The following is a 26,579-nucleotide window of genomic DNA, read 5'->3' on the forward strand; positions in this document are numbered from 1 at the left end:
AAGCCGGGGCTCGAGGGCCTGTAGTGAACCTGTGGCCGCAGATGGGAAGGCCCCCCTCGCGGTTGGCTGTCGAAGGTGTCAGCGAGGCCCTGCGCTCCCCCGCGGCCGGCCTCAGGCCCCCGTCCCCCGGACCCGCCCGCCGCGGGTGAGCCAGAGTGTCCGCCTGCCCCCGGAGCCGCGCCGGGACCTCCCGGGCGGAGCTGGCGGCGGAGCGGGCGTCCCTCCCCGGCACAGGCTCCCTGTAGCGGGCTCCGGTCCCGGACGCCGGGGCACCTGTCGCCCGTGAGGCATCGTTCATTTTCCTGGCGCTCGCCTTTCCTTGGGGGACAGCTCGGGGCTGGGGAGAGCGGGCGCCCGTGGTCGGCGTCCCGGGGACTAGCGCGGTGCCCACTTGCTCTCGGGGAGCCCCCCTCACGCCCTCCCTCGCTGCGCGCTGGTAGATGGAGGGGTCTCAGCTCTCCCTGGCCTTACCTGTTTTTCTCGCCGCCTTCTCTTACCGATCACCTTCCCCCCCACTCCCCTCCTGCAATTCCAATTTTTGGCCTAACCAGTCATCTTCGCTGCTCCTCTCCAGAGCAGGGCCAGAATAGCGTCCTATGTATTTCTGCCCCTTCCTCCCCCAAGGACGTCTGCACTCCTCCCTTCAAAGGCCCGGAGTTGCTCCTGTAAACCCTGATTTATTACATGGAAGGTGTTTCGAGCTGGAAAGACTATTAGACGTGTTTATTTCAGCCATTTTTGTTTTCTGGGTGAATAAAATGAGTCTCAGAAGACTTGACATGCGTTGTCTGTCCAGGGTTGTACGGCTAGCTAGTCGTGATGGTGGGAATGGAACACCAGATGTAATCAGCAGATGTTTGTTGAGCATAGCGCAGGGTCTTTTCAGGGTAGAAAAGAATATGAAGATGTTAAAGTTTAGGTCAGAAAACATTTATGGGGTACCTGATGGGGCCAGGCACTGTTTTGTGTTGCAAAGTCTAGTAAGAGTAGGCCCCATCCTAGAGGGGTTTTCCATCTGGGGGAGTTGAAATGGGAATTTTCAAGAGAATGTTAAGTGCTGAACTAGAAATATATGCAGGGTGCAGAGAGCGCTCAGGGGAGTTGCACTTAGGCCCCCGCAGGGTAAGAGCCTGTAGGGCTGGCTGGCTCTCACCGGAAAAAACACCATTCATTCTTCTGTTCTGCTCTGGTTTCCTTCTTTCCTTCTGCTGATGGGTACTGACTTCGTTATCTGTTACTTTCTTTTTTGTAATTACTATTACAGTGTGTTATTTCTTCAACTCTTTCTGTCTTGGAAGTTTGGGATTAATTTAGTGCTGCTTTATTTTTTAAAAATATATTTTTATTGATGCCAGAGAGGAAGGAAGAGGGAGAGAAAGATAGAAACATCCATGATGAGTGAGAATCATGGATCAGCTGCCTCCTGCAAGTCCCCCACTGGGGCTGGAGCCCAAAACCCGGGCATATGCCCTTGATTGGAATCGAAGCTGGGACCTTTCAGTTCGCAGGCGGAGGCTCTATCCACTGAGCCAAACCGGCTAGGGCAGTGCTACTTTATTTTAGTGGACAGTGTGATGGAGTCAGGAGAGCTGGGTGGGTCCCTCATACTCATGAGCTCCCATTTCCTCTTCTCTATGGTGGACATAATGACTGCCTGCCCTGACTACTCAATGGATTGCTATAAGGATCAATCTTGGAGAATGTTTATCAGTAAATGTATGGTTTACCAACCTCTGCTTCACTGTGATCCTAAGACATTCTTCCATTTTTAAACACCCTGCACCCTCTCAAAATTCTAAGAGGCAGGAAACTCTAACATGAAACAATTAATTGGATGTTGTTTTCATGTCTCGGTGATTATAATCTGCGACAATTATATGTCTTGGAGTTCTTTTTTTTAGAACCAATTTTAGGTAAAATAGTGAAATTTCTCTTAAAATTATATTAAGGTCCATAGGGAAGTGTCAATGATTACTGAAAACTAATTTTAAAATAATAGTAAGTGGTGTGCTTATAATCTATGCATTGAGAGCATTTTTTTAGTTCATGTCTTGATGACCTATATTTGAAAAAAAAAGTATTCTTAATACTTATTGCAAAGATTGAGATCCAAAAATTCTACTTTGATCCTAATGTCCTAGAGATGCTAAAGCAAAGGAAGCCAATCTATAATCTCCACACTTTATTTTCATAAAAATCTTATTAATTTGGTAACATGTGATTTGAACAAAAACTGATAAAGAAATATATCTCCAGTTCATCATAACCAAAGCTTTGTACAGTCTCTCACTATCTAGGAATCACGGGTATTGTACATGCCAGTAGACTTGAGTACAAACATGAATGCTGTCTTAAATTCACACTGAGAGCCACTTACAAACATAGCACGCTAAAAAAATGAACCTAAGTGAGAGGTTAAAGTTTTCACATGAAAGTTTATTTTTTCTTGTTAGCCTGATCTTTCATCCATTTGGCAATATTCAAAAATAGGAAAGGGGAGAAAAGAGTAATTGAAATTTGTTGGAACTTAGTGATGAAGGTGAAAATGTTACTGTATTTCATTTGGTCTACCAGGATCCTGTGAGGTTAATGGAGGTATCTCCATTTTACAAGTGAGGCTGAGACTTAGAGAGGCTGAATAACTTGTAAGGTTCACTCAGCTAATAAATGACAGAGCTTGGATTTATATCCAGGGTTCTCTACTTATGAACATTGTATGCTTTCTCTTATTAATAGGTGTTTATAAGAATATTGTTTGCATACTTGATTGAAAATGATTATTTTATGCACTTTTACCTAAGTTGATATAATACCTTTAATTTCTTTCCAATTTTTTTTATACTCAGATTTCAAGAATACACTGGATGCCACTCTTAAAAAACCAAGAGAAATTATGAAGAAATGTTTTAATTATTGAAACTACAGTTGAAATCATGGCCACATCAGCAAATCTGGATCTTGGAGCCCAGCTGATAGTGGAAGAGTGTCCCAGCAGTTATAGTCTAACTGGCATGCCAGACATTAAAATAGAACATCAGCTGGACTCAAATGCACAAGAAGGATCGGCGCAGGGTGTTGCCATGGGGATGAAATTCATATTGCCTAACCGATTTGATATGAACGTGTGTTCTCGATTTGTGAAGTCCTTAAATGAAGAGGATAGTAAAAATATTCAAGATCAGGTTAACTCGGACCTGGAGGTGGCATCTGTCCTATTTAAAGGTTGAAAGTTATGGTATAAATATCTGCATTTGTTTTGTTTTTGTTTATTTAGAGTGTGTTCTTTTTTTCATTCCTTTCTGATCATGAGATTTTGAATTAAGGAAGAAAATTTGGAAGTCATCTTTTAATATGATTTTCTAGAATCTCACAGAAACCAAAATTAAATGACTTCATGTTACATAATGTCCATAAGTACATGTTGAGTTTTTTAAATTTCTTGTTTAACCTTTGTTTATTTAGAAATTCTCTAATAAAGTTTCTATTATTCCTTTCTAAACCATAGGAGAAAAATATTATTGTTGTCTTTTACAAGTGAATTACCTTAATATTCCTTATTCCATGAATATTTGATTAGCATTAGCATTCTGTGCTTTAACTCAGTGAAATCTGTCATCATATTGTAGATTTACTTTACAACACTCTATTGAATAAAAATACTATTCCAAAAATAAATTGCTCAACATTAATACAAATTTTTTTCTGGAACATTCACTCTCATAGTCCAGACATTATGGCAAAAATAATTTAATATCACTTGAGAAACAGTTGAAGATTTACCTCATGTATTTCCTTTTTAATGTAAGCATTGACATAGAACTTTGAAATGCTTTGTCATTACCATATTGTTTTAATGTGTTTAAATTTATTTTACTTAGCTGAATGCAATATCCATACATCTCCTTCCCCGGGAATCCAAGTAAGGCATGTCTACACTCCCTCTACAACAAAGCACTTCTCACCCATAAAACAGTCAACTACCTTAACCAACAAGCACAGAGGAAATGAGGTCTCAACCACACCTCTGTTAGCAAATTGTAAGTAGTTCCCACTGATGTATTCAACTCTTCTTGTTACTAATATAATGGTTTCAACAGTTTGGTTTTGAAACATATTTTCATTAAATGCATATTTCATTTTAGAAAGCTGAAGTGATGTGTTCATAGTTTTAGTAATTTAAAACTTTTTTACATATTACTGCATAATCAAAAAATAGTTCATAATTTATGTTTCTATGTTTATTTTTTTAATATATTTTATTGATTTTTTACAGAGAGGAAGGGAGAGAGATAGATAGTTAGAAACATCGATGAGAGAGAAACATCAATCAGCCGCCTCCTGCACATCTCCTACTGGGGATGTGCCCGCAACCCAGGTACATGCCCTTGACCAGAATCGAACCCGGGACCCTTCAGTCCGCAGGCCGACGCTCTGTCCACTGAGCCAAACCGGTTTTGGCATGTTTCTATGTTTAAAACAAATACAGATTGAAATATTAATTCTTAAAACCTTTATAATCTACTATAAAAACGAGTTAGTCTAAACTTTGTGCGAAGTAAGACATTGTGTTTTTGTGTTCTTTGAGTGCCAGGCTTCACACTGTGCTTGTAAACTAGATCAACTGAACCACGAGTTATTTGTAGTAAAAGCTGACTGATTGCTACTGTAATTTTTCATTTGAATATAATAATGTAAATATGAAACTACCTTTTAAAAAATACTTTGAGTCCACTTTTTTTTTTGAAAAACTGTATATTCATTCTAGAAGAAATAAAATGAAGCTTTTCTATATAAACTGTATTCTGTATAGTATGGGTAAGTTAATGAGAGACAACCAGTTAGCAATTTGATGTTAGGAACTATATGTGAGAATATAATGTAAATGCATCTATATCCTAATGTATGGTGAAATATATATATCTTTACGTTGGAGATATTAGATTCCTCCTGATTTTGAATTGCATACTGTAGCATGTGACTTACTCCACCTATTGGCCATTTCTGTTTTACTTGCATGTGCCTCCCAATTGCTTTCTTTTCTGTATTAAGGCCACCCAATCATACCAGTGCAGTGATACTAATTTTTAATGTGAACTCTCATAGAACAGTGCCTATTTGGTTTTGTTTAAAATAAAGAGATTGTCTTAAAATATTCCAACCATAGAATTATTGATCTCAAAATATCTAGAGATCATGTGATTCATGTGCCTCATGTTACAGACAAAACTGTTTAATCAGTTATCTAAGGACACATACCAAATTCGCCACAACTAGGTCTACATTCAAGAATTTTCTCTCAAGCTCAGCTGTCACTTACCACTTCACTCCTCCTAAAGTTAAGAAAAACCCATGGAGTCTTGAAATAATGATATTTTGGACTTCAGTGGATTGAATCAATGAAAAGACAAAAGGTGTGTCTTTGTCTGTTAGATCCAACTTTCTTACAAGTTTGGAAGAGAGATGCTATTTTAAAAATTAAGTGCCTTAGCCATTTCTTTGATTGATAAAGTCAATAACAATCTGTACTGTTAGTAATTAATGATAACAATATGCATATTCATTGATAATTAACACTTTGCAGGTGTCAGAATTACCTTAAAAGAGTCAATTCTCATACAGAATGACTACTTGCAGTGTTAAGGTATATTTTATTAATCCTTACCTGAGGATATTTTTCCATTGATTTTTAGGGAAGGTGGAAGAGAAAGGGAAAGGCAGAGAGAAACATCGATATAAGAGAAACATATCGATTGGTTGCCTCCTGCACCCTGACCAGGGCCTGTGCGGGGGAGGAGCCTGCAAGGTACATGCCCTTGACTGGAATCGAACCTGGGACCCTTTGGTCTGCAGGTGGACTCTCTATCCACTAAGCCAAACCAGCTAGGTTAGGGAATATTTTAGTTAGACTTTTTAAATCAATAAAATGATAGATTTTGTTGTGGAAAAGAAAATTTCTGCACAAACATGAGCAATGCGATTATGAAAGTGTACCCTATATATATACATGAAGCTTTCTATGGTATTGTTTCAGCTCTATCTGTTCATCAGTTAGCTGCTCAGGGAGAGATGCTCTACCTGGCTACTCGTATTGAACAAGGTAATAGCCTATTTGTTACAATATATTAAAAACAAATTTAATAGGATTTATTAGAGTTGTTATTTTTTTTCTTTTTAGACAGGAAAGTATAAAGATTTAAAAAATGGTGTGTAATCTTAACCAGGCATATAAGATTTTTAAGTACTCTAATGTATAAAAGTTATAGCTTCTCTTACCAGCCTAGCCTTTTCCCCAAAAGCAAATATAATTTTCTTATATTTTCAGAAAACTCTTCTAGAAACCATTTCCATTTATATTTGGAGTTGTATGTGAGAATGTGTATGTGCTTTTCCTTATTTACACTAGAGGAAAACTACTGCCCTTTGTCACTTAAAATTTTGGAAATCTTTCCATTTAAGCATATAAGATCTATTTTATTCTTTTTGTAGGTCCCGATTTTGCATTGCACATACATATACCTTGTTTTTTGTTTTTTGACTAGTCCCCCTGGTGGTGGTTGATTCTATTTGTTGCTATTAAGTAACAATGTTGTTGGCATTCTTTTTAAGTATCTCCACGGGCAAATTTCTTCAAGAATATTTGCTAGGTTAAAGGGTATATGAATTTTTCTATTTGTTGCCAGATGTTTGTCTTATCGTCACACCAGAGGTAGAATTTCTATTTCCCCATACCCTCACTGACACAAGATATTATCAGACTAATCTAAAAAATAGCATCTCATACTGGTTTTGCTTACATTTTTTAAATTATGGCATATTTGAATTTCCTTTTATGTTTATTTCTGTGAACCCTTTTAAAAATTAAAGATATTTGCTTTTTTGTTGTTTATGTTGCATATTTTTTCCAGTTTGTCATTTTTCCTTTGACTTTATGATATTTTTCAAACGCTTAACATTTTTAAGCAGTAAATTTACTTTTTTCCTTGTGACTTCTCAGTTTTATGTCCTGCTTAGAAAGGATTTCATACTCTAAAATTATAAATAAATTCATTCATGTCTTATCTAGAACTTCTGTGGTTTCCTCTTTACATATCAATTTTTGATACATGTGAAATATGTTTTGGTGTAATGAGATAAAGATCAAGCTTTACATTTATTTTCATTTTCCAAGAAGTTAGACAGTGGTCCCAACTTTATTGATTGAACACAGTGTGCATGATAAAAGATGTTTATTTTTTAATCATCAATCTTTTATAAAGACTTACTTCATCATTATGTTTCTGTTTGTTTATAAATATTTGAAGGTTTCATCCTCAAGCTACTAAGTAAATTTAGGGGGAAAACAGTGGCCTTTATAACTAGTAGACTGAATCTAAGGGGAAAAATGGGATTCACGGCAGAATTACATGTACTGTCTTTCAAAGTATTCAGTCTTCACATTATATTATTTTAGCAAACCACCAAGAATGAATGAAATTCAGAGGCAGCAATGTTAGTTATAGACTAGAAGATAGCTTTAATAAGATTTTAGAGTTTTTATAATAGTATATACTTATGTAATGCTAAGGGCTATTATATAAGCTACACATGAGATAAGTAAGGTATTATTCTGTGTATTGGAGAAATTAAGTGACATGCCCAGAATAACACTTTTAGAAAGTGACACAGGCAGGATTCAATTACCAGCCCAGTGTTCTGTGGATTACCTTGTACCTAACATTATATATGTCATGTCTGCTAATTTATACTTTAAATAACATGCTATTTGAACTTAGTTATATACGTGGAGGCACATTTTAATACAGTCAGTGCAAATTACAGCAACACATAACAGGACTTCAGTGAAAAAAAGTCAGCACAAAGTGATCCTCATTGAGTAACATAACCAACTTTTTAGAATGCCAGTACTTTCATCGTGATATTAATATGTGGTTGTTAAATTAGATCACAAAAATTGCTTTTCTTTTAAATAGAAAATGTTATCAATCACACGGATGAAGAAGGATTTACTCCTCTGATGTGGGCTGCAGCACACGGGCAAATAGCTGTGGTAGAGTTTCTACTTCAGAATGTAAGGAAAATGCCTCAGAAAATGTATATGTACAGTTACTTAAATTCAGTTAAGGCTTGAGTAAAGTTTTGGTATCTCCAGCCAGCTAGATGTAATGGTAGAGGATCCAAACGGTTTTTAAATGCTTATCACATTCTTGTGGAACTTGGATCGAGTTGGGCAGGCAAGACTAGTCATACATGAAACAGTGAAAGATCATGTAAAGCCCAGCCCCTCTAAGTGCAAGGGGAGCTAAAGTACTGTCAGCCTGTAGGAGAAGCTTCATAGAGATATAATTTGACTCCAGAGTGAAAGGATAGTTAGGGTTGAGATAGAAGCATCCATGGATAGAAGTTGGCGTCGTTTCTTTATTAACCCCAGGACATTACCTGACCTAAGTGTTGAACTGTAATTATGATTGACAGAAACAACAGTATTCTTGTTTAAATGAATTGAAGAGTCTTGTATCTCCAGGGTGCTGATCCCCAGCTTTTAGGAAAAGGTCGCGAAAGTGCACTGTCTCTGGCGTGCAGTAAAGGCTACACAGATATTGTCAAAATGCTGCTTGATTGTGGAGTTGATGTAAATGAATACGATTGGGTGAGTCTGTGACACTGATTTTTAAATTAGTATAACAAACTCTAGGATTTATTTGGTTTGGGAAGACATAATAAAGTTTATTAAATACTTGGAAGAATAATTCACTAACTTAATTAAACACCTGGAAGAAAAAGTTAATAACATGAACTCTGTTACTAATTCTGATTTAAGTATTTTTCACAAAATATTAAAATTACCTTAAACTACATTTACATGCCCAATTCTTTGTAAAACTTCTCACAGCAGCATTAAATTCTTCAAATCTTGCTCACCTTAGAAAATGAAATTACCTTTTTCTTTTGTAGAATGGAGGCACACCTTTGCTTTATGCTGTACATGGAAATCATGTGAAATGTGTAAAAATGCTCTTAGGTAAGCAGATAAAAATGAAAATATTTAGAAACTGCCATGAGGACTTTATTTACTTCTTTATTGATTTTTAGGGGGTGAGGGGAAGGGGGGAGAGAGAGAGAGAGAGAGAGAGAGAGAGAGAGAGAGAGAGAGAGAGAGAGAGAGAGACACGACAGACAGTTATCGAGGCATTCATTGATTGACTCTTGTATGTGTCCTGACCGAAGATTGAACCTGCAACCTAGGTGTAGTGTGACAATGCTCTAATCAGCTGAGCTCCTCAGCCAGGGCTGACTGGGCCTCCTGTGGTCTTACTTAGCAGAACCATTAATTACTGTTAAATGCAGCAATCCTGCTGCCGTTCACTGTGCCGCACCTGCTACCAGAGCGTTGCCCGTGTGAGAGGCAGCTCCATTACACAGCAGGCCTGCAAACGGAGCATCTGTCCTGGTTGCTTTCCTCTGGAATCACGCGTGCTTGTTTTCTCTGTTTGCAGAATCTCTGTGCATAAGTTCTGTCTCTGGTTGTTCGTGAGTTTCAGCTGCTCTAGAGGATGCTGGTTGGTTTGAAGCGTCTTCCCTTCGGCTCACCAAAATTTATCCTGTGCAGTCCATGTGCTCTGGTCTTTGTCAGGCCATCCTGAAGATGCTCTCTAAATTTGCTGAAAATCTGTCTTGCTATTTGCACATGAGTCAGTAATAGACAACCATATCCGCATTTTCATTTATTTAAGTAGATTTTTCTATTTTGGTGTAGAAAATGGAGCTGACCCAACAATAGAAACCGACTCTGGATATAATTCTATGGACTTGGCTGTAGCCCTGGGCTATAGAAGTGGTAAGTATTTTAGAATGCTCAGCTTTCATTTTAGTAAAGTTTTGTAAATACTACAAACCATTTTCATCGCTGTAGTAGTAGAACATTGCATGTTACCCTAACTGCTGACATGTACTTTTAACTGTGGGCGAAATCAACAAATTCCTACAGTCTAGAAATGAATTTGTTACTATTACTTTTTACCAACCCAAATAATTAGCTGCTGGAAGATAAGTACACACCTATTTACAAGATGTGTTTCACATTTTTATAGCAAACTATACACTGCTCTTATAGTTGCCTTTTTTTGTTCCTTAAAACATTGTATTCTGAATTCTCCTTCAGTTTCAAAATTTAACAACCAAGAACTGAAAATTCAGTGACTTGGGCAATTACTAAGTCAGTGAAACTAAATGTTAAGTGTATTTAAGTATCTACTTAGAAATAACTTTATTTTAGGAAAAAGTTGGGGATGTTAAGTTGAATTTGATAATTATTTTAAAAATTTTTAAATCAGCATGCTGTGGTCTTGATCACCTATCTGTTCTAGTTCAACAGGTTATTGAGTCACATCTATTGAAGCTGCTTCAAAATATCAAGGAGTAGGCAGAGTCGTCAGAAAGTATTGTCTGCCCTTCCGTTTACTTTTTGGCTCTTATAAATGATAGTTTTGTTTACTTATAAGTTTTTACCTCAGTTGCAATATTTACTGATTTCTACTAAGTTTTAATAAATATTCTTCTGAGTAATTCACTGGTTTATAATAAAATTAATGTTGATGCTCTTTTATAAATGTGTTTTATGGCATATTTAAAATTATAAATTAATGTTTTGTGGCATGTAAATTTTTATGGTACAGATAGTTATCTGTCTTTGTATCAAGTGCTGTAATTTAACATTTTCAGAAATTATTCTACCCTATTCATCTGTACTCTTGTATTAACTCATTGACTTTATATAGGGTTTGCTATAAATTCATGGGGGGAAAAATGTTATTATTGAATTAAAAGTGCACAGTGTGATTGTTTACAAGATGTTATAAGTAAATAAAGTACATTTTGTGTTAGTTTGCATGCTAGTTTTTTTTTTATTATATAAGGTTATTAAGGGATTCCTTTAGGATTTTTAGTCTAACCCATCTGTCCTTCCAAGGCACTCCATTAGGTCAAACAATATAATTAAAATAAATTGAATATAAGTCAACAAAGATTTATTGATTGTCATTTCTAGAAGGACATTTAGAATATTTTCCTCTTGATCACAAAAAGGCTGATCTTGTTAGGTTTGATTATTTACGCACACACACAGCATTTTAATCATATAGGTAGGCCTCAAGTTTTCTCTGCAAAACTAGAGCCTTAGATTACTGAGAAATTAGGCTAAAAAATTACCCTCTCTTCAGAAACTTTCATAAGGGGTCTCAGACTTTTAACAGCCTCGATTATTTGCTCCCCTATTCCAAGGCCAGGGGACTAAGCCCAAGAAATCTTTCCACCAGATTTCACCTACAGTATCAGTTAATTGGGGTAAATTCCTCCCTTCCTGAGGTCTGCAAAATTTGCTAAGATCCTTGGCTTCCCAGGAAGTGACCTTCCTCACCACCAGTCAGATCAGGACCTAGAGGCTGGCACCAGGCCAGTCTTGGGGGGAGGGTTTTGTTGGCATAACTCCACAGATAAAGTGAACCCTTGTTCCTTAGTATGGACTTCTTATACCTGACTAAGAGCATTGTTCTCAAATATAGCCCTCTGGGTATGGCTTTCTTTGAACAATCTATTTGTCTAATTATATCTTGGTAAAAAGGACAGATTCTTATTGAATCTATGCTAATAAGTATTTTGTCATGAAAAGTGAGGAGAGTCACTGAAAAGTATGTTTCTGAATTCTGAGGCCATCAGAAAGAACCAGACACCATTTTTAAAAATTTCATTTTAGTTTACTGATGCATAGCCTATTAAATTGAAGGTTAGAGATAGCTTACCAAGAGAGAGGATCTGTATGACCGTTATGACCGAACGACTGGAACGACAGGAATGACCAGTCAACCAGTCGCTATGATGCACACTGACCACCAGGGGACAGATGCTCAATGCAGGAGCTGCCCCCCGGTGGTCAGTGCACTCCCACAGCCAACCTCCCCCAGCCCCTCCCCCCAGCCAGCTACCCCCCTCCCCCCCAACCGTCCAGCCAACTCCTGGGGTCCCTTCCCCTGGCCTGCCAGCCCCCAATAGGCCTCGGTTACCTACCAGGCCAATGGACCCCCACCATGCACGAATTCGTGCACCAGGCCTCTAGTAGTAGTATAAATATGTAAACCAGTAACATAGTTGTTTATCATTATCAAGTGGTACATAATTGTATAAACTATATTTTTATATGACTGGCGGTGTGACAGGTTTATTTACACCAGCATGACCACAACAGGTGAGGAATGCTTTGCACTGCGATGTCCTGACATTACCATGGCTGTGCTGTGAGGTCACTGGGCAGTAGGAATTTCTCAGCTCCATTATAATCTTATAGGACCACCATTGTATACGTCGTCCCACGTTAACCGAAATGTTTTATCCCACATTCAAGGTAAAGACATTTTATTATTATTTTTTAAAACCAAAATTGTTACTCCAGAAAGAGATGAACTCACACAATGCAGAGAAGTTATTCTGTTGAGACCTGGAATTTCTACTATCCAGGCAGATTACACGAATGGTAAAGAATAACCTTTACTGCCACCAGTTAAATGCTCTAAGGAAGCGGTTCTCAACCTGTGGGTCGCGACCCCTTTGGCGGTCGAACGACCTTTTCACAGGGGTCGCCTAAGACCATCCTGCATATCAGATATTTACATTACAATTCATAACAGTAGCAACATGACAGTTATGAAGTAGCAATGAAAATAATTTTATGGTTGGGTCACCACATAAGGAACTGTATTTTAAAGGGCCAGAAGGTAGAGAACCACTGCCTAAGGCCAATTTATCATTTAACAGCAAGAAAACAAAAATTGCAGCTTTGCATTATTGTAAAATTTGTTAGTAAAGATTTTGTGGTCTCCTTTATTTTCCTTTAAATCATCTTGTATATAAAAATTGTATATAAAATATTTATATAGCTTCTTTGAGACTGAGGTGTGATAAGCCAAGAGAAATAAAGTTCTCTTCCTTCATGTCCTTTTCAATTTGTTATCTACACCCAAGTTTTATCTTTCCTTTACTCTTTTATATTCTGGAACAAATTGGCACTAATTTAGGTAAAAACTATCGCCTTTTTTCTTGAAAAAGAACATCCACAGTTGCATTTCTCTGCCATTACTGATTCTAGTACAGTTTCAATCAGCTGTGTTAATTACAACTTTTAACCAAATTAATAGATAATTGAGAATTATCTGTCATATAGAAGCATTTTAGCAGGGTAGGAAAGCTCATGAATATACAACTTTCTACAGCTACATGAAAGCCTTTTGTACTTTCTTAAAGTGGTAAAAATGAACACATTTACTAATGTCCCAAAGATATAGCCAATCTATAGCGAATAAAAATAAGAAGCAAAAGTATATAAACCTAAAAATGCTTAATAACCAATGTTTCAATATTCCATATTACTTGGAAATTACTTGTAGGTATCCAATAATTATGCATTAATAACAATTTATTAATCCAAATTTTAAGTTGCTTAAGGATCTTGGAAATTATGTTTAAGCTAACACAAGTACTGGTGATATAAGTTTGTCAAATTTATGACTTAATTTGGTTGGATACAAGTTTATACTTTTATAATCTTAAACATTAGTTAGTGGTATTTTATCTTATTTGATCAGTAAACTAATATAAAAAGGTTAGGAAATTCAGATTAACTAGTCTTTTCCTAAGATTCAAACCCAAACCTTATTTTGTAAAGTTTAATCTATGCTTGTATCATACTCCATATTGATAAACTCAAGGTAAAGACATATAAATATTATTTCTTGAAATCAAGATTATTAAACCAAGATAATTTGATCGAGGACTCACCTTCATTAGGTAAACTTTGATTCTTAAAATGTTTCTGAGCTAACTAAGTTCAATAAGAATAGTTTTTTTTTCTTAAATGTCTAGCAGACTCAAAACATTAGAGGTTCAGTTTCTTTATTTTCTGGGGTTTGTGGGAACATTTGAGTCATATAAACTATTGTTCTATAAGCCAATCCGAGCAATGCCAAAGAGGTTTCTTGTTATTCCTTTGCTCTAGGATTTCCTTTGGGGGCCAGGTGTTGACTGGGCAGAACTCATGCCAGCTCCCAGAGTTCACCCACAGAGCCAGGTAACCCACCCATAATGCATGTCTGTTAGAGAAACTTTCCTCTCTCCTCTTACTTGGCTGTCCTGGTGTTCGCCCTGCTACCAAGGACACTGTCAACCAGAGCAAGGTCACTTGTGTGTGTCCCTGTCTCAGGTCCCTCAGCGCTTCAGGCTGTCCAATTTGAAGGAAGAGCCCACTCACCCAACTGTGCCAGGGTTTGGACTCACTGCCTTTCCCAAGAGTAAACCAGTCTCTTAGACATTGTAGACTTTTCTTTAGAAGATGATGTTGCCTTGCCTATTTGATGAGACGTCAGAGGGCCCTCCCAAGAGAGCCTTGTGTACTTGGTCAGTTTGCACAGCCTCCTGCTTGGGAAGAAATTAAATGTATCAACCACTGTGGTCTTAGGAGAAAGCCTAGCGCAAATGTCAAGGTTTGTGCAAATGCTGGAGTCATGGCCACTGTGCCACATGGTCTTGTCGGGGAGAGAAGACAGTACAAATTACGTAACCACAAGTAATATGAGGCAATAGATAACCAAGTGAATGTCAATGAATAGATAACAAAAGTAAATATCAAAGGAATGGATTTGAGGAAGAAAATTATTTTTGTGGCTTCAGGAAGCCAAGGTCAGAATCCCCAATAACTTGGCATTTAAAAAAAATTATCACTTTTCTGAATATAAAAGTAATGTATACTCTTGTGCCTGTTAGGGTGTTTTCAGCTATAAAATAAAATCTACTTATTAACAAGCAAGTTAATGTATTTGCCCATCAAAGAGGTTATCCAGGTGCTTTATTTCCTAGTTTCCCCTTTACCCAGCCCCCTTCCAGCCTCCTTTGCAGTTAAAGTGCAAGTGTGTGATGGAGGTTTAACCGATCAGATGCTCCCAGCCCAGCTGTTTGAATTGGCAGCTACTGACCCACAGCAGTGAGAATGGTAGAGTCCACCGCAGTGACGGCGGCAACCACAGCAAGGTTCGGTTCCCGGGAGCAGTAGATGCTGTACTGCATGTGACGGCCACATCTCACTGGCAAGGTGGGGCTGTGGCCCCACAGCTGCCTGGCATTCCTCGTTCCTGGCCTTCGTCCAGCCTGCTTCTCAAGGCCCCTGGTATTCCTGAACCACAGGCCAGCTTTTCAGTCCATTCCTTTTCTGTTTAGCAGAGTTGGTCTCTGAAGTTAAGAATTTTGGTAGTTACAAAGAAAGAAGGAGGACAGCCCTCTTCCAGACTCTGTGTCCCACTTTGCCACCTGAGCACAAGGAGTCCGTGAAAACAGGTCCTGCTTCCCTTCCCTCCCTTCTCTTCCCCTCCCTTGATCTTTCTTCCCTTCCCTGCTCTCTCCAGGGCTCAGGTATGATTCCAGAGGACCAGCCCGGCTGCCAGCATCAGAGGCATTTACCACACACTCCACCCCTCAGGGCCTCAACCTTCTCCACAAACCTTCCCTGCGAAGAGCCTTCGCCCCACACAACTCAGCTCCTACAAATAGATGAGTCTTACTTGTCTGTCCAGCACACCACTTTGTGCCTATGTTAGAACCCCCTGCATGGTGACAAATTAGTTACTTGGAGAAATAAATTGTCTTCTTTCTAAAAAGATCCTTCTGGATTGTTTATAGCTGGGCCAAATTACTCCTGTTGAGCCCGACACCTGCTTCCTACAGGCCTGAACCTGCCAATCTCCTGGTCCCCTCCCTGTCTCTCTCCCACCAGCATTCCCTGAGCACTTCCTAAGGGCGAGACAAAACGAGAGAGCTCAGCTCAGCCCTCCCTCAGAGTGGTCTCACTTCTGCCCGGATTCTCTGTAACTCACAGCAAGTCCGTGTAGTCAAGGCTGCTCCTTCTCCTGTAGATGACCCAAGTCTCTTCTCTTTCTGGTGGGAAGAAAATGCCTTCCGGTCTGGATCATAAAAAGGTGACATTTCTACTTTTTTTGAAAAAGATAAAAAGAAAAAATTTTTAAATAAAAAGGAGCAGTCCTGTCCCAGGAGCCACCCAAAAATACCTTCCCTGTGGCCAGCTGATGGCTTCAAGGCACCTAAAGTACCAAGAGGGTTTCCCAGACTCCGACTCCTGGGCAGCTTTAGGTGGAGGGCAGACGGAGGTAAATTCCAAGTGACTGAGCTGGTGGGGGTAAACATGGCTGCCTATGTCACCCTTAGACCTTCAAAGTTTCCAGAGACCAAAGACTGTACACAAGAATTGCCCTGTTACATTCACTGACAATCATTTTCAATAATCAACTTTTCATAAATGTCAATACACTTATATTGATATATACATATAACACACATATATACATATATATAAAATGGTTTCATTATAAAACATTTAAATAAAGTTATTGATATACATAAAAATAGTCTCCAATTAAAGTAAATATATAGTTGAACTGTTTTAAAATGTTGCCTTGTAAGTTATAAATAGACTAAACCACTCACATAGTAATAGGAGCCAGCAGTAATCTTCATTCCTGCTGAAGATGACTTTCCATGATGGTGACCTCAACAGATTTCCCACAAGCCACAGGACCTCGAGGTCCAGGATCACGCATGCTTATAATCCCTGGCAGGGATTATTTCATATCATGTCCTTTGAGAGGACAAGGAGACAGGGATTCCCAGGTGACCAACCCACAGAAGAGTTCAGGAAAGCCTCTGGTTTCACTAGCTATGGGGAGACGGGCCCTCTCCCCACGGAGTCCCCAACATACAGGCTTCCCCTCAATCTCAAGGAGGCTCATTTTGGAGACAATCTGGGTCCTAAGGGTTGGGCTGCAAAAGGTCTGAGAGGGGTTCATGCTCCAGCTCAGAAGGTCCCCACCCACTTGCCAGGTAAATGTGCTGCTTGGAGAAAGTTGAGGCTGCTATTGGGGTTGACTTCCCAGCAACCTGTGCACCAAACTTGTGTCTACTCACTGAACGGGACTTTAGCATCATCACCAGTGGCTTAATGGCAGTCCCATATGATAGCAATTTGTCATCACGTTTGAACCCTAAAAATAGGCTAAACTCTTTGTACTACACAGACTTAGATCCAATTATTTGATTTTGTTCCCAATTATTTTAAAATTAAAAACAAAAATGAAAAGATTTGTTTCCACTACTGCAGCACTTGTCAAAACACCCTCCAAGTATTTTTATCAGTGATTCTCATCAGACATTGGTATAAAGCTTTTAATAGGTACCCAAATAGTTACCTCGTTTGGTTCACCCAGGAGTCCCTTGGAGTTGACAACCAAGTCCATTCCACTTGAGAACCAAGGAAACCAAAATCCAAGGAGGCATGAGACTTGCTCAGCCAGTAAACAGTGAAGGAGCCAGACCTCCCACGCTTGTGTTCTGAACATGCTTAAGACAGGACCAAACAGAGGACTAAACCTCAGCATTTTCCAGGCTGAAATACCGAGGAACACAAACCATTAAACCTATCTGATGAGGCCTGCTATTGATTTTTGTATTTAAAAGAGAAGATGAAGACTGTAAGTAGTTTTCTGTTATCTACATTTTGCAAAAGGGAAGAGAAAGAGAAAAAGAAAGATTATGAGGGCAATGTACTGACGTAAGAGCAATTTTCTCTCCGCAGGTGACAGGCAGGCACAAGCACAGCTTGCCTGCACAAACGCCACCCACTTTGTGGAGCAGCGATATTCCACCAACATGGTGTGCCAGCTAGGATTGAGCAAACCAGGTTACGTTTTAAAGAGCCAGAGGCAGTAAGGGCCTACTATGGAAAATGTATGCAAAATTAAGGATTCGTCCCTAATTTTTTTTTATGCAAAGGTACCCTGTTCCAACAATTCTAAAGTGCTTTCTTTATTTTCCCATCTTAACCTCTTTTAAATCAGCATGCATCTCTGTGAGCAAGCTGCTGCTGATATGCCATACTATAACTGCCCACCAGGGGACAGTCATGATGAAGTAATGTGAAATCTCCCAGCGACACCTAGAGAATAAAAAATCCTCAACCTCAAAAGCACTTGAGATTTGATGAAATACATAATGGCTTGCTTGAAGCAAGATACAATACAAGAGTTTATTTTAAATGGATTCAGATAATAATATTAGAACCTAGGTTATATTTTAATCCTAGATTTAGAATTCGCCAGTAATGAACCCATAAAACCCTAGACACCCCAACCTCAACCTCAATAAAGACAGAGCCCTAGGTCCCCAGAGACTCTCAGGGCTCTCTCTCTCTCTCTCTCTCTCTCTCTCTCTCTCTCTCTCCCCCCCTCACTCTCTTTATGGCCTGGATTTGTTTACTTGTGGGTAACAAACCTTGTTTTATCAAAGTTCCCTGGAGGTTATTGCAATCATAAGAACTGCAAGAGTAGATCCAGACAGCACGTTGATTGGGGAAATATCTGTGGGGGCTCCACAAGCAGTACCACCCCACTTGGATGCTCCCCAGCATTCCTACCTGATAGCATCACTGTGCTAGGCTGAGAGCAGACACAAAACAACTGTGTTAACTGAAATGGCTCACACCATTATTTTGTGACCTTTTATAGTTTGCAGCATGCATGGAATATTGCAAGTACAGGCTTTGCACTAGGCAGATAATTATTTCCTTCTTCTCCACTCCAGCCTTCTGCCCATCTGTCCTCACTGCATATTTATAAGCACATAAGTCAGTATGATAAAAATGCCCCTTAAAAGGCAGCCAATCTTCAAAGAAGCTAATAATACATGACCTATTTCATGAAAAGAAAAAAGAAGGTGGTTCAAAAGCATCTAAAATGTCAACCTGGTTTGAAAGAAGTCAATTAGCAACACAGATATAACGATGCTATGCTGGTGATAAGCTTGGTTAACAAAACAATGAGGCCTATTAGAAACATTTTAATAAAGCATTCTGGTGTTGAAAGCTTATTTTTGATGAGCTGGAAAAGCAAAGAAAACTAATCCTGAACCATTTTCCAGTTCAGAATGATTTTGTTTATCCTTCTTTGCTAGAGTTGGAGCCAACAATTCTGAAGGCTTGGATTAGCTCTTAATATTTCTAGCCCCTTGAGTATTCAAATCAGTGGTGCATTTCTGGGAACAGCTCTCTCACCACAGGCGGCAGGCTGAGGAACCAAGCTTCTTCACGTGGAAGCCAAGAGCCTTCTCTCCTTTCACCGCCTTGACCAGTGGCCTTTAGTCAGAAGCTGGCAAAGGGGAGTCAATGACCCCACGGCATCAACACAGCAAGGCCACACATCTAGGCCCCAGTTTCTCCAAGTGTAAAACAAGGCTATTGGACCAGATTAACATCTCAAAACTTGTCCCAAGGAGAGTCCGCTGAGGGGCACAGCCAACCGCTCAGTGTGGAGTTATGGGAAGAGAAGTGTTGGGGCCTATGCTGAAGAAGAAGGAGGAAGAAAGGAATGCAGAGCAGCTCTCAGAGGTGAGCTATCCTGGATCGGGAAGTGGATGCAGTGAGGTTGCCAGGAGGAGAGAGGACAGCGTCCTCTGGGGTAGGCTCCTCCAACCCAAATACTTCATGAACCCTTTCACATTCTCTGAAAATTGCTGCAAGCCTCCTCAGCATGTTACTATCCCTTTAACTTTTATTATAACGTTATTTCAATATGTAAAGCATTAAAACAATGGATAAACTGTACATTTTAGAGTACAGTATAAATGCAGAACAAAATTACAATCAAATACCATAAAGATAATAAAGTTCAAATTTATGATATTAATTTAATGTAGTGGATAAGTGGATGGTATTATCTTTCAGAAACTAAATGGCCAACTTGAGGTTAATGGTAGACAACTTTAGCTCAGGTCTGGTCATATATTTAGTCTGTTTCTACACTGTAAGTTTATAAATATATCTCCTGAGAACGTCTGTCTGCATATGAAACAGGAGTGTCAGTACATTCCAGCCTTGGTTTGTAGCTCAGGAGAAGCAAGCCTTTCGCTTAACACGCTGTACGTGAGCAAAGCAGGTGTCACTTGATAACTAGTATCTCTCTTGTATTTGAAGATACTAATCTACATTCAGCGGGCAACTAATCTAATTATTGTTCACTCAGAAGAGAGCCATTCCTCAACACATACTTACTACTAAAATTATTGTGAATGGAATGGTTAAAAGTTGATATTTTTGATGACTGCGACCGTACGTAGTGCACATCTACTGGAAATGTGTACATAGTTACGGGGCAAGTTCCTTTTCAGCCTGACATGCCTGTATTTTGTGTGCCCTGAGATGACTCAGTTCTCCCACCACATTCCTGTGTTCAACCTCCTGCAAAATCTCTCAGTGATAGAGTACACCATGAGGTCACCTGAATCTCATAAACACGCATCAAAGGATAAACATGAGGATTCTGATGATACATACACCACTACTCAATTGTGGTCATCCAGATGATTCAGAATGTTCTAAGACTGACTGTTATAGGCTATCATCACAATGAAAACCAAAATTTGGATCATATATATATAAATTTTCACTCTTTAAAAAAATAAAATGTCTGGCCAGTCACCCCCAAATAGCATGGGACAGAGACAGGGGTCTCTCCTGCCCCTTTCAGTTCCTCTGTCCATGCCACTCCTGAGCCAGTGAGGATGGTAGTCAATGGTTAGTGGGGCTGAGAGGATCCTAAGAGGACTCTGGAGCCCATTTATTGCTCTCTGCTGCCCTCTTCAGTGCCGAAATTGGCATCTAGTCAGGTCTCACAGCAAGTGGGGAAATGCTATTGTGCAGGCCCAAGGCTTCTGGGCACCTCAGCTCACCATTCCAGCCCCAAGGCCCTCCTCAGAATCCCAACGCCCCAGGCGGGCGCTGAGCCACTGCACACCCTCAGGCCCCCAGGCCTGGGGAAGCCCCAGTTTATCTTGCATCTGCACAATTCCTTCTCCCTCCCTCTTGCTGTTATGGCTTAGTTAAGAAGGATTTTAGGGCCCAGAGAGCCCATGAAGTTTCCTCATGCAGTGGCATGGTTTCCAATTACACACGCGCCACTGAGGTAATAAAGACAGGTTTTGTTGTTCTAATTCCATTTTAATACCAGGTCTATTTTAATGTCCAATGCTATTTCAACCATTAGTGTTTGCATTAGCCTTTCGAACACCTTTAAGGGCTGTCATATGAAATAAACAATGACTCCCTAAAATAGCTTCTTTTCTTGTTTTCTGATCATAGCCTCATTATCCTTATTATCCTTTAGACTAGAGAAGTGATGTTCAAATGAACCACACAGGGTGCACAGGAGGATCCAGGGGGCTCAGGGTAGAAAATAGAGAACCTTTTTAAAAATATATATAGTATATTTAACTTCATTCTTCTTAAATTTCAATTTTGGACAATGTACAATATACATAATATATTTATTAGTGGGCTAGTACATGCATATATTTATAAATAAATAATCATATATTTGGGGGGAATGCTTATTTTTATTTCATTTATGTATTTTGTTACTGAAGGGATATACAATGATAAAATCTTTAAGACCTTTTTTCTAGGAGAGTATCATCCTAGCTCTGTTTCAGAATCACTAAGAGAGCTTATTTAAAAAACAAAACAAAACAAAACACAAAAAACCCCCAAACTTATTGTGATTCTGATGCAACTCCCCACTGCTGGCAAAATAATCACATTGTTCTCTGGACTGTAAGCTCACTGAGGGCAGACTATGTCTGTCTATCTTGTTCACCATTGTATCTACAGAGCCTAGTACACTGTCTGACACAGATGTTCCACAAATACTTGCTAAAAACAATGAATGAATACATGATCCACAATCCAGAGACATCCACTGCTAACTCCCCAACCTTTGTTTTCATGCTTAATGTTTTTATACAGTTGTTTTATATGTTCGAGAAATCATCATATATAAAACTGAGTAAATTTTTATCACTTTTAATAAACAGGTGTTTAATATTTAAAGTGACTGAAGTGTTTTAGTGCTGTTAGCATTTAACATTTCCTATTATAAATTGCATTATAAAAAATCGTTCTGCATAAAGCTTTCTTCTACACATCCAATTATATGCATGGAAGAGAGTTCCAGATGTGGGTTTGGACAAATTAATATTGACCCAGGAGCAGGAGATTCTGCTTTAAGGAGTGAAGGCTTACAAGGGGTTTGTGATCTGGCAGAATGAGATTCCTTGGGGGAGCTTGGGTGTGGCAGGAAGACTTGGAGTGTCTGATTGAGTTCTGATCCCCGTTTTCCCCACCTACAGGCTATGACACTTAAACTTTTAAGCCTAAGTTTCGTCTCCTATAATATGAATATTCAGTTACATGACAGGCCTGCTGATTCTGAAGCTCTATTAGTGCTAGAGGTAAAAGAATTAATTTTTGTATTTAAAATAGTTCCAAAGGCATAAATGCCTTAGAGCAGTGGTTCTCAACCTTCCTAATGTCGTGACCCTTTAATACAGTTCCTCATGTTGTGGTGACCCCCAACCATAAAATTATTTTCGTGGGTACTTCATAACTGTAATTTTGCTACTGTTATGAATCATAATATAAATATCTGATATGCAGGATATATTTTCATTGTTACAAATTGAACATAATTAAAGCGTAATGATTAATCACAAAAACAATATGTAATTATATATGTGTTTTCTTTTTTTTTTTTTTTAATATATTTCTTTATTGATTTCAGAGAGGAAGGGAGAAAGAGAGATAGAAACATCAATGATGAGAGAGGATCATTGATTGGCTGCCTCCTGCACAGCCCCCACTGGGGATGGAGCCTGCAACCCAGGCATGTGCCCTTGGCCGGAATCGAACCTGGGACCCTTCAGTCCGCAGGCCAATGCTCTATCCACTGAGCCAAGCCGGTTAGGGCTATATGTGTTTTCTGATGGTCTTAGGCGACCCCTATGAAAGGGTCTTTTGACCCCCAAAGGGGTCGCGACCCACAGGTTGAGAACCACTGCCTTAGAGTCTAGGAGTGGTTCCTATGAAAGGAGTCCATCCCATCTCTCTTCTTTAAAAATGTAGTTTACCCACAAGTGGGTGTGAACGCTAATTCCTTTGGTGGGGGCCCAGGAAATCCCACATCTGCAGACTTCAGCTCTTGGAGAAGGTTCAGAGATATTTCGGAGCTCTGGTCAATGGGTCGCCTCAGAAATATCAAGGGTGAGTCTCACTGTTTGCTAAAGGTGCTGACCACGTGACCAGCAGCAGACCGCGCACTCTGTTTTTCTCTGCGTGGCCTGCCAACAAACCCGTCAGGCAAGTCCCCACGTGTCAGCCTCTCTCAAGAGAAGCAGCTCCCTCCCTGCTCTTCAAAGACGGCTAGCTCCAGGCTCAGCCAAGCAGTGTCCTTTGGAAAGCTTGGCTGGAACCCCAGACCAAAGCCTGCATTTCATCGTTGGCATAGGGCTGGAGTCCTCAAACTTGGGTGTGTAGAAGTGCTCAAAAAACATGCAGACACCCTGCCTCCAGCCTAGAGATCCTGATTTTGTAGGTCTGGGGTAGAGCCCAAGAACCTGCATTTCCTTCATGATTCTGATGTAGGCGACCTGAAAACCAGGTGTGAGGAAACCCTGGCATGGTAGACAGCCCTGGACAGGGAACTGCAAGCCCTGGGTTTGAGGTGAGATATTCCACTTAATCGGCATAAGCCTCAGAAGTCTTGTCACCTCCCTGGCCCTGTATTTTCATTTTGAAACTTCATTTCATAATGGGATTGAGGGGGAGCAACACTCATTTATCACGAGGCTAGTTGCCCAGAAAATCGAATGAAAAGCTTAGGCAGGAAAAGCACCACTGTAACTCACAGCACATGTTTACTAATAAGATCCTGTCATTTTGGCTCCTGCCTTTCACACTGAGATAACCATGGGCACCTGGTGAGTTAACTCCCAACACGAGCCTCTGCCCTGAGATGAAGATGTGTTCTCCTCCGAGTTGTGTGTTTTGTTGTGACAGAGCGATGCTGGCCTCCCAACAAGCAGTGCGCCTGGATTTCCTGTGTGGCCGTCCTTGTGCTCAGAGTTCTGGCTGCTGTGATCGGTCTTGGGATTACCTTTGGGATGCCTGGGAACCTTGCAAAATGTCCCCCTAGGTGACTGGTGTGTTAGTAGTTCACAACACCAATGAGAGTGTATTTATCCTCCATGTTATTTCCAAGATGGGTGACTCTTCTGATAGTGGATGGTTGGCTCATAGTAGGTGCCACCACTGCTCTAGACACTTCACACATCTCTATTTTATTCAACGTTACGAGGTGGCTGCTGTTATCACCATTATGAACAGAGACTCATAATGGGAAGGTAGGTGACATGCCCAAGATCATGTAGCTGGTAAATGGACAAGCCAGGGTTCCCATCCAGGTCTGCCCAACTCCAAAGCCTACCCAGGACATGGTTTCTACCTTCAGAGTTTCTGCTGGACTCAGGAGATTACCAAAACAGTGGTGAACCAGACAGAAGAGCATGTATTTCAGTGTTAAATTAGGTTGGGTGGGTGTTAAATATTGTTAGTAACTGGAGAAAAATCAGTCACAATTACAATGTTAAGCACCTCATGAATTAAGTGATACATGTGGGGTCATCTGCCTCTTAATTATCAACCTGGTCCCCACTATAAAATTTCAAGTTGTAAAATGCACCTCCACCAAGCCCTCACCTATGCTAAACCAGGTCTCTAAAATATTTCCAGCCTGTTTACCACTCCACACACCAAATCAGAATTTTCTGGAGATATGTTATTTTAGGTGTAAGTATGTCTGAGATATAAGTGTCATCAATCTGCTATTTACATCTTAACTTCCATCAAAATTGTATAGTACTTAAACATTTTAAGAAACAGCATCACATTATTTTGACAAACTCCCACTCGTTTTTGAGTGCACAGATTCATTACATGTTTAAACAGTAGTCTCTATTTAACCCACAGTGTTCCCTAGAGGTTGGTGTACCAAGTTACCTTTGTTCCTATCTCTAGCTAAGAAAATCATGAAACCAATCAATCCACAGCAAAGCACACACCAGGGCCGGGCGTGTTGACTACCCCTCCCAGGCACCTTCAATTCCTTCTTGGGCAGGAGGGAGTTCACACTTGTTTGCCCAAAATGCCAGTAGTGTTGCAAGACATACAAGCTAAGTAGGCCTAGCGAGTTTTGGAAAATGAGGAGAAAAAGAAAGAAAAGGAGAAGAAATAACAGGGGAAAGAACAATGGAAAGAAGCAGGAGCGGAGAGGAGGAAGCAGATTGTTATATTATTAAAAGCTTGACGTTCAAGGTCGTAGATGCATATGTTAACATCCAGTGCTTGTCTTATACATCTTCCAGACTGGCCATGTCGACAGTGCGAAACAGCTTCGCAGCACCATGGCTTCTCGTGTGCGGACCTCAGGACTTGCTCGCCACCCTCCCTGCTTTGTAGCAGGAAGCTGGACTGCAGCCATGGCGAAGATGAATCTGCTGCCCACTGTGGTGAGGTGGACAAATAATCAAAATGGAAGAATAGGCACCAGCAACTAATCACTAAAATTTAGAATTATAATTAAAACCTTACCATGCATGAGTGATTTCTATTAGAAATCATGCCTTTGTTTAATATGGGCCATATGCCCAGCCATCCCCCTCAAAACTGGATATTCAAGTATCCCAACCAGGAGACTTGGACATATGTGGACAAGGTGTGTGACACAAGAAACAATGATTGTTGGGATGAATCAGGTAAAGATGAAAATATGTGATTGATATTCTAATGGGTTCAATTACATAAATCAACCCATACTTAGAAACTGTCCTAAGGATATTTACATTCACAGTGAAGCAATTCCATCATTCCCAGTAGCTTACATATGAATTCTCTGGCTAAAAAAGCAAATAAAGCCAGATTCACAAAGATTAACAAAGGAAATACTAATCTTGATGGACAACTCTTGTCTGCGATGGAATTCCTTTTGGATTTCTTTGGAAATTTTGGTAAAGATCAAAGAAAAGCCTGTTGAATGCTTTAGCTCTCAAAGACATTTTTTTATGTATTTAACCTTTGGTACTTCCTTGTACCTCCCACTCTCCTTTCCGCTTCCCAGTGTTCTTGATGGTGGTTTCACGTGACACTGCACCCCTGATTGCCTTGCAATCTGGCAAGGCTGGGTTGTTAAAACCATGGTCGTTCCAATACCTCATGACCTTAATCAGTATATAAAAAAAGGTATCAGGCTGAAACCGGTTTAGCTCAGTGGATAGAGCGTCGGCCTGTGGAATGAAGGGTCCCGGGTTCGGTTCCGGTCAGGGGCATGTACCTTGGTTGTGGGCACATCCCCAGTGGGAGGTGTGCAGGAGGCAGCTGATTGATGTTTCTCTCTCATCGATGTTTCTAACTCTCTATCTCTCTCCCTTCCTCTCTGTAAAAAATTAATAAAATATATTTTTAAAAAAAGTATCAGAATATAGCACACTATAGAGATCGTGTCTTGCCTTTTGCCTGGTCACCACGGAAGGCAGAAAAAGAAATGCTGCTAAGGAGTTGCATGTTAACCTAACAATGTGTTGGCAACAAAAAGCTA

The 26,579-nt window shown here is 39.8% G+C and overlaps 1 protein-coding gene and 1 long non-coding RNA gene across 4 annotated transcripts; one reads left to right on the forward strand and one right to left on the reverse strand.

Annotated features, from left to right (window-relative positions):
- The first annotated feature begins 5 nt into the window (after positions 1–5).
- Positions 6–10,880, forward strand: ANKRA2 (ankyrin repeat family A member 2). 3 transcript variants are annotated; one of them, XM_059694340.1, is made up of 9 exons: positions 6–145; positions 2,847–3,222; positions 3,879–4,037; positions 6,032–6,097; positions 7,971–8,068; positions 8,522–8,647; positions 8,953–9,019; positions 9,755–9,835; positions 10,365–10,880. In XM_059694340.1, the coding sequence occupies exons 2-9, from the start codon at positions 2,934–2,936 to the stop codon at positions 10,418–10,420; spliced, it is 942 nt and encodes a 313-aa protein (XP_059550323.1). In that variant the 5' UTR covers positions 6–145; positions 2,847–2,933; the 3' UTR covers positions 10,421–10,880. The 3 variants fall into 3 exon arrangements, with proteins under 3 accessions (XP_059550323.1, XP_059550325.1, XP_059550324.1); XM_059694341.1 differs by having other exon boundaries at positions 140–282; XM_059694342.1 differs by lacking the exon at positions 8,522–8,647.
- Positions 10,881–11,992: 1,112 nt separating this feature from the next.
- On the reverse strand, positions 11,993–26,216 carry LOC132233537 (uncharacterized). Its single transcript, XR_009452656.1, has 3 exons — positions 24,986–26,216; positions 16,537–17,595; positions 11,993–15,267 (listed from the first exon to the last, which is right to left on the reverse strand). It is a non-coding gene; the product is annotated as an uncharacterized LOC132233537 (long non-coding RNA).
- Between the last annotated feature and the right edge of the window lie 363 nt (positions 26,217–26,579).

The sequence above is a fragment of the Myotis daubentonii genome, chromosome 4 (assembly GCF_963259705.1).
Source record: "Myotis daubentonii chromosome 4, mMyoDau2.1, whole genome shotgun sequence".
Classification (NCBI taxonomy): domain Eukaryota; kingdom Metazoa; phylum Chordata; class Mammalia; order Chiroptera; family Vespertilionidae; genus Myotis; species Myotis daubentonii.